Source organism: Ochotona curzoniae, unplaced genomic scaffold (genome assembly GCF_017591425.1).
Source record: "Ochotona curzoniae isolate NIBS_2020 unplaced genomic scaffold, NIBS_Ocur_1.0 contig_1, whole genome shotgun sequence".
NCBI classification, from domain to species: domain Eukaryota; kingdom Metazoa; phylum Chordata; class Mammalia; order Lagomorpha; family Ochotonidae; genus Ochotona; species Ochotona curzoniae.
Genome location: NW_024464918.1, coordinates 44,643,246 through 44,655,704, shown reverse-complemented (window position 1 = coordinate 44,655,704; position 12,459 = coordinate 44,643,246). Strand labels below are relative to the sequence as shown.

General features: G+C 59.9%; 1 protein-coding gene across 1 annotated transcript in view; it reads left to right on the top strand.

Moving 5' to 3' along the window:
- The window catches only part of KCNN2 (potassium calcium-activated channel subfamily N member 2), a 79,827-nt gene extending 67,985 nt beyond the window's left edge, over nt 1–11,842 (top strand). Inside the window, exons 5-9 of the mRNA XM_040977142.1 lie at nt 565–706; nt 5,155–5,265; nt 6,458–6,585; nt 10,175–10,244; nt 11,411–11,842. Coding sequence (XP_040833076.1) covers nt 565–706; nt 5,155–5,265; nt 6,458–6,585; nt 10,175–10,244; nt 11,411–11,698 — 739 coding nt within the window. The 3' untranslated portion in view covers nt 11,699–11,842. The remainder of the gene's footprint in view (nt 1–564; nt 707–5,154; nt 5,266–6,457; nt 6,586–10,174; nt 10,245–11,410) is intronic.
- The last annotated feature ends 617 nt before the right edge of the window (nt 11,843–12,459 follow it).

Below are 12,459 nucleotides of genomic sequence, written 5' to 3'. Positions count from 1 at the left end.
GGTGAGGGAAGGCAGGAGGCAGAAGCCGCAACATCCCGTTGGTTGGGGAACTGGGGTCCCCAAGTGAAGGGTGGGGATGGCCTGTGACTGCTACCCCCAGGGCTTGCACCCAGAGCAGCTTTGTCCAGGGCCAGGACTCCGTTGCTGTGTGGCGCACAGGGCTGGGATCTGGCTGCAGCTGTGGATCCAGAACCTTCTCACTGGATGCTGCGAGGAGTAACCAGGGCTGATTGTGCCCCTTCTGCTTTGTGGGGCTCCCAGCGTGGTAGCAGCTTGACTGGAGGGGGAGGGCAGACTCCAGGCAGTGGGGCTGTGGCCAGGCTGCAGGTGGTGTTGGGGGCACTCACGGCGGACAAGAGCAGGGGAACCTGTGACAGGAGCTAGAGGGAGAGAGGGCATGAGGGGCAGGGCAGCTGCAGCTCTGGGCACGGCTGCCCCAAGCTGGGAGGGAGGCCAACACATTGGCGAGGCACCAGGGAGCAAGGTGCCCTGGGCAGGGAGGACCAGGCGTTTCTCCCATTACTGAACCCAGATAAAGGAGTGGCTTCCTCTGCTGTTTTGCAGGTACCACGACCAGCAGGATGTCACGAGCAATTTCCTGGGAGCCATGTGGCTCATCTCCATCACGTTCTTGTCCATTGGCTATGGTGACATGGTGCCCAACACATACTGCGGGAAGGGCGTGTGTCTGCTCACTGGAATCATGGTGAGTGTGCTGAGCCGGGGTCCCCGTGGGCCCAGCTTTCTCAGCAGCACCCAGTCCCCAGCAGCACCCAGCCAGCCCAGTGGGCAGGGGGCAGATCATCCAGCCTTGCTCTCTGCTGTCACCTAGTGGTAGCACAGCTGCAGCCCAGTTTCCAGGGTCCCTCCCAGCCAACTTCCTCATGGTGAACAGGGGCCGTGGGAGGTTTCTCAAAGCGTGTGCCAGGGCTGAAGGACTCTGGGGCCAGGGGGTCGCTGGAGTCTTTTTCATTCTTGGAGGAAATGTCACAGGCCCCTGGCTGCGGCTGTAGCAGAAGCAGCCAGCCACAGGCTTGCTTGGCCGTGCCTTGGGGCGCCGCAGGCAGACATTTAATTCACAGTGAACTGTGGCAGCGAGCACTTGTGCTGAGATCTGGGCTTGGGAGCAGGTCCCAACGGAGAGCAGCCAGGGAGGCTTGGGGAGCAAGCAGGTCCTGCAGGGTGGTCCCAGGGCTTGGCGGGGACCCAGGGCACTGCAGCAGCATCTTGGGTCTGCAGTGTCCCTGTTGGGAGGAACACGGGCCAGGCCTTGGGACACCTCTGCCATGGTCTGCAGCCAGCCCCACCTGCACAGGGAGGCCAGGGCAGCCTTGCCCCCTCTGTGTGCAGGCCACAATGTGGACGGCCTGCAGTGGCTCACCACTGCCCTCGCTGGCCCCCAGACGACCGTGGCCGAATACTTGGGTGGGTGCGTTGCTGGTTGCTGTGTGCGGTTTCCAAGGCTGTGGTTCCCCCTCTGGCCACGGCTTATGATCTGCTGACAACAGCCCTGTTCTAATGCATCAGGGCGGACAGCACATGCTCAGGCACCGTCCCAGGAGGTCGCCCAGGGGCCACTGCCAGCTGCAAGGACTGAGCGTCCTTGCCGGCCCAGATGGCAGCACTGACCTGGGAGGGGTAACAGTGCCGGCTGAGCTCGCTGTCAGGTGAGGAGGCGCAGTTGTAGAATGGATCTCAGTGGCTTAATGAACGTCACTAGTTCACTGGGGCCGGACAGAGCTTCATGGGCGACAGGGCTCTGGCTTCTTCCTGTTACACGTGGGGTGCCCACAGATGCGTCGGGTCACTTCCCTGCCTGTTGTCTACGCACAGCTTTCGGTTAGTTGGAGATGCCTGGGGGAGTAAACATGCATGGATGTTTCTAGAAGATCCCACACATGCTGCAGGGCATGGGGGTAAGGCCGCCGCCCCCTCCGCAGATCAGCGTTGAGGGGTTCACGTGAGTGGGGGCCCTGTTGGGCGTGCAGCTGAGCCCTCCGCCCTAGTCGTGCCTGGGTTTATCAGGTGTAGTTCCTTCCCTGGGTCCAAAGTCAGCAACCAGGCGGTGCTGTTCTTCCCTCCCTCGTCTCTTGCAGAAGGAGAAGCACCCCACCGTCTGTGTGGGCATAAAACCCGAGGTCCTGAGGCTGGGGGGCCCCTGTCCCCACCCTTGGGGCAGACTTGCTCAGACCCGGCATGCTCCTGAAGGTCGGCCACAGGTCCTCATCCCCCACGATGATCCCGGGGCTCGGGGAGAGGACCTGTGGCCGGAGGCTGGCTGGCAGTCCAGGAGCCTAAAACAAGAGAAGTTTGTTTCATTTGTTTCCCTGAGATGGAAGTGCTCCCTTACAGCAACTCCAGGAGCTTTGGGCAGTTTGGGTGCAGTGTTGGCACTGCGGGTTATGGGAGCAGACCTGACTATTCCAGCTGTTCTCCTTTGAACTTGTGCACCTTGTGTCCGAGTTGCTCGGCAGGAGTGTCAAGCCCCCCACCAGTGCCTCGCAGCCTGCACGCTTGTTGGTTACGGGTTCTTGCTCCAGCATGTGTCTCCTGGAGGAAGTCCCCGGGAGGGCTGCCCATTCCCGTCCTGTGGACGGAGCTCTGGGCCACCATGACCGAGTCCCCTAGGGCTTGGGGCCAAGGTCAGAGTCTGCAGCAGCCAGGGAGGCTCTGCCAGAGCCCACAGGGACAGGCTGTCCATGGGCATGCCGTCAAGCGCATCGCGGTTCTGGGCTGTTGAGTGCCTTGGCCCCGGGCAGAGGAGCGGGGGTCCTGTTCACACGTGTGTTCGTCTGGAGAGCAGGCTCGTGTGCTGGGAGAGCCATCCCAAGGCCGCTTGCTCACTGGAGGTAAAAAGTCTGAGGTTTTTCCTAATCAACTGTAGTTTCATAATTTTCATTGCACCCTAATTACTTATTGTAATCAGTCAGCAGTCATTGAAATTTGAGATTTTGAAAACTTAAAAAAAATCGACCAGACGGTTATTTCAGACTTATATTCAAAATATTGAAGTATTCTTTTGCATCAGCCTTGGTGCGTATAACGGAATCAAAACCAGCAAATACACGGAGTCGTTGGAGGGTGTGAGCCTCCACTGGCTGCCATGCCTGCCTTATGCAGCGAGCCTCCAGAGTGCCCGCAGGGCCACCGTCACAGGGCCTGTGGGGAGGAAGGTGGAGCCTGCTGGTGCAGCCTCCGGGCCCCGAGCTGTCCTGGGAACCGAGGGAACGAGAGCTCCTTGCCCGTGGCAGTGTCCAGGGTTCCCGGGTACTGTCCACTCAGCTGCAGCAGCCGGGACAGTGCTCGCTCTCCACTGTGTTGGCACACCTGGGCATCTTGGCGAATCAGGCAGGATTTCCCTAAGAACGGAAGCAGGAACAAGTAGTCGGATGCACCGTGACTGTGTCAAAGGGAGATGACTCATCTCACTGCAGGGCCCGGTGTCTCAGGTGGTCCCCTGTGTAAGTCCCAACTCTGCACTTGTCAGGGGACTGGGGAGGCAAGGCAGGCCTCACTTAGGCTCACCGAGCCACTGTGCGAGGCAGGATGGTCCTGGGACCGAGTGGACGGTGATGTCCCTCCATTCCTCAGCCCTCCCCCACCGTGAGCATGGACGGGGGTGGGATGGGGGAGAAGGAATGGGCCTTGGACCTGGAAAGCTTTGGGAGCCCCCTTCATGTAAGCAGATTTGGAGAGCTTGAAAATGCAGGGGATTTAAAAACAAATATGAAGAACTGGGGGGAGCACAAGCTTATGGCGTCTCTGAAGTGCAATTTAAGGATGGAAGGACAGGACATGCATTTCTGAGGTATGCCATGGGTGCAGCGGGTGGTGGAGGGAGTGGGCAGGTCATGGCTGCGTGCCTACCTCATTGGCACTGCGGCAGACGCGGGCTTTGAGTGTGCCAGGGTACATGCAGTAAGCCAGGTCCTGCGCCAGCTACAGCAGGCCCAGGGACCCCCGCGTGCAGCCGACGGGCCAGGGCTCCTGGGCCAGTGATTTTCCACTCCGGCAAAGATTTTACTTCCCTTCCAGAAGAAGCTCGGCCATGGCCACCTGCCAGGAAAGAGCGGTGTTCAGCCTTTGTGCCAGCTACCTCCTCCAGGCCTCAGCAACGCAGGGCACTGCTGCAGCCACGTGCCGGGTCAGGCTGCCACTGGCCCAGGAGCCGTCCACCCCGAGGGGGTCTGCTGAACTGCTAAGCCGGGGCACAGGAATTCCCAGTGGTCACTCTCCTCCCCTGGTACCCACCCATTGTGTACTCTGCGTCACTTGGTCCTGGCAGTGAGTGACCTGACCCTTGCCGGGACTGAGCATCCTATCCAGGCTGTGGGCGCTGGCTCAGCACCACCATTCCTAGGGGTCTAGTTGACCACCAGTTACCGATGATGTGGGCCAAGGCCAGTTGGTTTTTCGGAAGTAACTTGTCCGATTCCTCACCAGCTAAGAGCCGTGGGGGGTGACTTCCTGGTCTTGAAGCCCAGTGCCCACGGCCTGGGTGAGGAGGCCTGACAAGACATCAAAGCTATGGAAGTAGCTACAGGCATGGACACACAGGCATGCGGTCCTGAGGTACTGGCTAGGAGCTGCCGCAGGCCAGATCATCTCTGTTGTCAGGAGATGAGACCAGGGGAAGGCTTGCAGCTCTGTGGGGTGTGCCCTTGGAGAAGCCATGGGGGGCCGGGCTAGGCTGCAGGAAGGAGGCAGGAGGCCTGTGTCCTGACCCCCTGGTCTCCGCAGCTGGGACTCACTGAGGACTCTGCTGCTACCACCGGCCCCGTGTGTGCTCCCTGCTCGCCCACCAAGAAGCCCGTCCATGCTGGGTAGGCCCTGTTGACAGAAGTGGGCACAGGAAGCCGGGCTACGGGAGCATAGCATGGTCCTGGACTGAACAAGGGCTCGCCAGTGCCCTTGCCGGGCCACAGACCAGTGCCAGGGGAGACAGGGGCTGCTCTCCCAGGGAGACCAGGCCTCCGCACTGACGCCTGCACTCACCATTCGTTCCTAGGAGGGTTCAAGCCCTGTGGCTGTCCAGTCCAAGGCTCCAACAAGGGCAGGGCTCCGCTCGTCCCATTTCCCTTGGGAAACTCGCGCTGTCCCAGGTGGCCAAGGCCCAAGCTGCTGACTGGGCTCTCTCCTCTCGCCTGGTTGCAGGGTGCTGGCTGCACAGCCCTGGTGGTGGCCGTGGTGGCCCGGAAGCTGGAACTCACCAAAGCTGAGAAGCATGTGCACAACTTCATGATGGACACGCAGTTGACCAAGCGGGTGAGCAGGTGCAGGGTGTGCCCTTGCTAGGGAGTCGGGCGCTCATTTCACCAGGGATGCCACGGGTGAGGTGGAGGCACACTCAGAATCAGTTTCAGTTCTTCATGTCTCTGAAAGAGATTCTTTCAAGGTTAAGGTCAGTTAGAGAATAACTGGGTTACCTTGGTACTTGCTGAGTAGTAAAACAGACACTGTTAATGGAAGCCAATGGGCCTGCTCACCTGTTGGGGGCAGGGACGTGACTGTTGGCACGGGGGGGTGGTGGTAGGCAAAGGTTCAAGGACCAGTCAGACACCAGACAGACAGGCCCCATCTGCAGCAAAGGGCTCCCCACATGGGCTCGGGGACACACACGTCAGCAGAACATAGCGTTCATGAGGCTGAAGTGTCAGCCCCTCTGTCAGTCACTGGAGACCCCAAAAGATGAAATGGAGCAGTAAGTAAGGCTTACTCCCTGGTGGGCACCTTGCCATGCAGCCACTATCCAGTATGGCACCCAGGTGGAGTGTTCCCCAAGTCACCCAGTGTGTCCACTGCGTTCCCTGGATGAGAGTCAGTGGACAGGGTTCCAGAGTGATCCGAGGGGACACAGGTGGCAGTGAAGAGAAGGGTACAGACCCCCGCCCGCCAGGCCAACCCCTTCCCTGTCCCACACTGCCATGAGATACCTGCATGCTCTGTGTGCCAGCACAGCCATCCTGGGCAGGTGGCACCCACAGGACTGTCCCCACTGCCCCCTCCAAGTGAGTGAGGGGGATGGGAGGCGCTGCTGGTTGGTTTTTCTTCCCAACTACCTAGCATGGGATGAATGTGGACGTAGGACCCTGCTTCCAAACACGCATGCCAGGGGAGATAAAGATAGGCCTTACTTTTTTTGAACTGGGGGCTCCACTGAGCACCCCGAGAAGTCTGCTGTGAAGCAGTCCTACCGGAAAGAAACCAGCCTTTTTGTCAAAAGCGGGTTCTAGTGTTAGCACGTGTTCCTGTGCAAACTCAGCATGAGGAAGCATCACTCACTGAGCCCGAGTGGAAAGGCTGCCACGCTGGGGCTCCTCGGGACGGGAGGGCTGCAGGCAGAATCCTGGCATCCCCGTGGAGGAGGCCGTGCTGCTCCAGGGGGCCTTGGTTCTGCCGCTGGGGCAAGGTCGGGCTCGGCCCTGCCTCAGGGGCTGCTGTGCCCGCTTCTCCACAGGTGAAGAATGCGGCCGCCAACGTACTCAGGGAAACGTGGCTCATCTACAAAAACACCAAGCTAGTCAAGAAGATCGACCACGCCAGAGTGCGAAAACACCAGCGCAAGTTCCTGCAGGCCATTCACCAGTAAGTACCCGGCGCTCCACCGCGGCCTGCGTGAGCCCGCCCCAGCCCAGCTCCGACAAGGGGTCTGTTCCCACTGCAGACCATTTCTTAGGAGAATCGTCACTTCCCGAGCGCCTTCTCAGGTTCCCGCTCCAGAATGAGCGACACAGGAACCTGTCGCACTTGCTGTGCACACGGGCCTGCAGGAGCTCAGCGTCACCGATGCGGGGCAGGCCTTCCCGAGCCACCACACGGTGCATCCCCTGGGATGGTGAACGGGTTCTAGGCAGCGTGTCGCCACCACTGGCTCACACCCCTGTGGCAGGCCCGTAGGTCGGTACTGCAGCTGACCTCGGAGCCTGGCAGCCCAGACACCCTGAGACTACAGCTCTCAGGCCTCACTCCCAGGCAGCTGCCCTGTGGAAACTGCCATCCTCCTGAGGGCCAAGGCCCAGGCGCAGGGTAGCTGGCCCCAGCGGCACCTCCCAGCTGTGCTGTCCCCTGCTGAGAAAGGAAGGGCGGGGCCCGGAGTCAGGGACTCCGCACCTGAGTGTCAGCAACACTCGCCGTGAAGTGAGGAGAGTCCAGGATGGAGGGTCCACAGCCCCTCGCCCGGGGGTGTCCCTTTATATCAGAGTGAGCCATGGTGAAAGCAGCTGTGGATACTTGCAGCCACGGGCAGGGGACACCGAGCCCCCAGGCCCCCGGGGGTGTGGGAGACGCGCTATTCTCCAGCCATGTACGATGGTGAGTACCTGTCTGCCGGCCGATGATGGGACAGATGGCAGAGCATCCGGGGAGCGCTGAGCCAGGCACTCCCTAAGCGGATGGGCAGCACCTAGGAGGGCGCTGCAGAGGGGGTCCTGTGCCCCATGCCGTCAGATGTCCTCCCTGCAGTGGGCATCCTGTGCCCTGCGGTCGGACGTCCTCCCTGCAGTGGGTCCTTCAGAAGTGTAATGGACATGCAGCTTGCATGTCAGGTGTTCCTGGGCTGAAGGAGTTTACTTACACGGCTAAGAATGCAGCTGGTGCCTGTGCCCTCCCGTGGGCAGCGTCTGGGGTGCCACACAGGGTTCCCAGGGGCGTGCCTCTCCACTTCTGTTCAGGCCCCACACACCTGGCCCCAGCCGCGGGCAGTGTTCCTGGGACAGGGCGCCCAGGCCTCCTGCACTGCACCCCCCCTCTCCAAGTCTGCAAGCCTCCGACACAGCTGTTGCCCTCTCCTGGCCTGTGCCCTCAGTATCTGCCTTGCTGGACTGTCCACTTTCTGCCAGGACACGTTTCTTTCTCTGCCTACCTGTTTTCTGGTTGCAGCTTTGATTTTAAAGCTGATTATTCTTCTAGCTCCACCATGGTCCACTCAGCCAACCTGCGCTTGTACCAGAGACCCAGGGCTGCAGGCGCTGAGTCCCATCACGCTCACAATGGGCCAGGGCGTCGCCTGGTGTCCACCGCAGTGACAGGTGGCCCGAAGCCACGCTGGCTGCTCGCTGCTGGTTCCTTCTGGGGCGTGGGGGGAGCTGAACCTCGGGTGGGGGCAGGGCTCCTCTGCTGTCATCTCGGGACCCCAGCAACAGCTCCTAGCTGACCAGTTGAGCCCCGGTGCGCCGCTCAATGCCACCCTGTATTACTCTTTGCCAGAATATTTCATAGTTTCTTTTCTTTTGTCTTTTTTTTTTCTACAAAATGAAACTAGAGCTCGGAAGTAAGTTGTGTGAGCTGCTCCTTGCTGTGTCTGCAGAGTCCCACGGCTGCATGCACCCAGCCGACCCTTGATTCGTGACTTTTGGTAGTTGGTTGCTGCTATGGAAACGTGACCCGAAATCATGACACTTCCCTGTGATAAGTGAAGTTCACCTGGAAGAAGCAAACGTGGTTCTTATTCTTCTGTTGGGGAACAGCAGGTGGCGGCTGCAGCTTTAGGGGGGCGCGTCCTCCAGCAGGGTACCTGGCTGCAGGCTGGCCAGGTTAGTGAGGGCAGGCAGCACACCAGGCACCTGCGGACCTGAGCAGCTAGTCTGGAGGCCCCAGGCAGTCGCTCTGAACCACGTGTTCAAGCCTTCCGAAGGGTCTGTTTGAGTCCCTGTCACTAGGAAGTAAGAAAATGTCGTGCTCTCCCCAGGGTGAGGGACAGCTGGGCGCTGGAGTGCACCAGGGAGCCACAGGGCTGGCAGGAGACCCGTGGCAGGCGCGGCCCGCACCTGGGAGTGAACAAAAAGGAGCAGGCTCTCTCTTCACACCTTAGCACCATCTGAGACACCCACCCTCCACCCCAGGGCTGGCCGACAGAACAGGGACAGTGCCCCAGTCCACACTGCTGTCTCCCAAGGTCAGGTGAGCGCCCGTGTGGCTGAGGCCACAACACACGGGGAAGGGAAAGGCCCACAGGCGGTTAGGGACTCCTGCCAGTTTGCTAAAAGGCACGTGGCAAGCACTGTTATTTGCAAGTACCCAGAGAAAGCTTTCTCAACATGGCAGTGGATTTAAACACACGTTTGTGCACAGTCCAGCTCTGTCGAGCTCATGTCATCCCGAGCGCTCCTATATTCAGAGCCACAGAGACCAGGCCCAACCTGTGACTGCGTCCAAGTCAGTGGCCGCCCTTAGGGGGAGAGTGGACCTGGGGCATATTGCAGAGCCCACCTCACACGTGTGAGAGCATCTCCCTGGCAGTAACACCTGCCCTGCGAGTTGGCATTCCTTCTCTGCAGCCACCTCTACTTTAAGGTTGGAGAAGTGCTCCCCGAGGCATTCAGCCCTCTGCCCTGTAAAATGACCCTTGAGTGCAGTACGGTCGGAGCGCATGCTCCCTTCCTTGCCCAGCAGCTCGGAGGGCAAGGCTGGGCATCGCTGGCACAGAGCCCCTCACCTTGAGCCTTAGTTGCTCAGTGCACAGAGAGCCAGGAGCTGACAGTGACCCCACACACCTGTTAAGTTCACCAGTCTGTTGCCTTTGATCCCTAGTAAAACTGAAGGAACTCCTCCCAGGGTGTGCTCCAGCCTAGCTCCCTTCCAGTCCAGGAGTGAAAGATGCAAAGTGCAGAAAGCCACAATGAAGAATAAGAAAACTGTGTTCAGTGGTCTCGCTGCCGGCTGAGTCAAAGTGCTGTTTTTGCTAACAAGAATCTCACTTATCACTGTATTCTCATCAGGTTGAATTTCCTAACCCAACCCATCTCAGACTACACAGGCTTCACACCTGTCTCTAGTCGCGTAGGCATAGGAAGGCGGCCATGGCTCCACACTGACCAAGCCCCAGCTGCTTCGCACATGGCTTCCTATGTCTATCGGCCACGAGCCGAGAGCTTGCGGGAACGCTGTGGCTTCCCCTCATAGGGGAAAAGCTCTGTGACCTCCGAGTCCCACTTCCCCGGGCACCGGTGGTCCCGTGGACGTGTCGCCTCTGCACTGTCCCTTCCTTCTTGCCGTGTTGTTGGGGAAGCATGCTTCTCATCGTAGCAGACATATAACTGGTGTGGGCTCTGCCCCGGGTGCCCAGGCATTATCCATGCAGTTACTGGCTCTTGTCGGTCTGTGCATGCTGTTTGCAAGGCGTGAGACATGGCGTGGCGGGGAGGAGCCTTCCTCACTGCGGCTTCTGCCTCTTTAGGTTAAGGAGTGTGAAAATGGAGCAGAGGAAGCTGAACGACCAAGCCAACACCCTGGTGGACCTGGCAAAGGTGAGCCCCCGATCAAGTGGACAGGTCATACTATAACAGCAGGACAGCGAGAGCTCAGCCCCAGTTTCCCAAAACTCAAGGCGCATCATGGGAACATGAAGCAGTCCCAGGAGAATGCCCTCTCGGCACTGCAGGAGCTGGGCCCCGGGCTGGGCGGGGGTCAGGCCCCACCGGCAGCAGCATAACCTCCTCTGCCTCCACGCAGACTCACACAGGGAACCCGGAAGGACTTCCTGGAGTGAGGTGTCTCGCACACCGTGCATTCCCACGTTCTCCATGTCACCGTCTAATAATCCTGCCCCGCCTTGTAGAAAGGCTGTAACACCCAGCTGCTTCTCCCACCGTTCTGAGATTTGTAAAATCCACTCTGAAAACTTGTGTGCAGAAATCCCAGCACTGCCTTTGCCGTGCCAGTTCCACGGGGGCACCAGAAGGCCCCGACCTAAGAGAGCCAGGCTGGGGTGTGCCAGCATGGAGCACTCCTTGTGCCATCTGTGGAAAGCACGCACTGGGGCTGGTCCCACTCACCTTTGCATGCGAACTGTCCCAGGTTGTGTGGCAGCGACACCTGCCTCATGATTCTGGGCAGACTTCCAGAGGGTTTGCAGGTGGGGCAGGCCTGGACACCCTCCTCGTTCAGAGAAGAGATGGGATGTGTTCCCAAAGCAGCCACACAGGGCACCCACCTGCATGACGCGGACGAGCAGGTTCACCTCCAGGTGCCCGCAGGGCCTGCCGCAGCTGCTCCCATCCCTCCTCAGCGCCACCCCAACTTTGACCTTGGGGCTTGTGTTTTCAGAACAGACCTCTGAGCAGGTGACACAGGGGCCACCTTCCCTCGGGGATCACCTGTGGGACACCCAAAGAGGAAGGGAAGGGGGATGAGGGGCAGCTCAGACTAGGCAGTCTGGGATGGACGCAGGCCGCTGGCCCCTTGGAGGTGCTATGTGAGCACACCCGATGGCCCCCCGAGCCCCTCGGTGGGTGGCGCTGGGCAAGCTCACCCCATGGCCCGGGGCATGGTCAGCAGAGCCCCACAGCTCGTGGCCAGCAGTGCTGGGAGGAGAGCCTGCGCATCCTCCCTCAGAGGCCCGGCCAGCCCAGGCCGGCTGCGGGGCCTTCCTGGTCGCGGGCGGTCGCTTCACCGGGCCCGCCTCCGCCCGCAGACCCAGAACATCATGTACGACGTGCTGTCCGACCTGAACGAGCGGAGCGAGGACTTCGAGAAGCGCATCGTGACGCTGGAGACCAAGCTGGAGACTCTGACCAGCAGCATCCAGGCCCTGCCGGGGCTGCTCAGCCAGACCCTGCGGCAGCAGCAGCGGGACTTCCTGGAGGCGCAGCTCGACGCCCGCGACAAGCAGGCGCCCTACGAGGCGGCGCGGTCCCGGTCCTCCTCGCGGCGGCGGCGGTCCTCCTCCACGGCACCGCCCACCTCCTCCGAGAGCAGCTAGAAGAGAGTCGGTTACCCACAACTAAGACTTTTTGCCATCATATGGTCAATATTTTAGCTTTTATTGTAAAGCCCTACGGTTCTAATCAGCGTTATCCTGGTTCTATGTCAGAATCCGGGGAAGCTGAACACGAAGTTTTAGGCCAAATGAGTGAGGCACAGGAATGCACTACTACTGCTATCGATTGTTCCTCCTGTAATTTCACTACCTTTTTATTCATGCACTTCAGACTTTACTACTACATTATATGATATATAATTAAAAAATTAATTTCTGCACTCGCTCGTTTGGTCACTTGGCATTCTCACACTGCTGAGACGCGCGACACCCCGTTCTCTCTCCGTGTGTACTTTGGTGACTCTGACTGGCAAAGACCTGGCGGGTTCAAGCCACAGAGCCCGGAGTCCCGCACCCACTAGCGGGTGCCCTCGTGGGGCGCTGGCCTGGAGCCTGCGGGGAGCGCTGCTCTGCAGGGGCCATTACCGCCGCCTAAGGCGAGGCCTGGAGTGACGCTCCCGCAGCAGCTCACTTGCATTGGCCTGATCTAAACGTCAGTCCATCTTCAGAAACATCTGTCCAGGAGGCGGATACACCTGCCTTCCACAGCACCGGGCGTGCCACACTGCACGCTGCTGGCGTAGCGAGAATTTCCTTTCGTTGCTTTTGAGAGACAGGAAGGAGGTGAGCTCCTGCCTGGTTCACTGCCCGGGTGCCCACAGCAGCCACGGACGGGGCTCGAGACCAGGAGCAGGCCCTGCGTC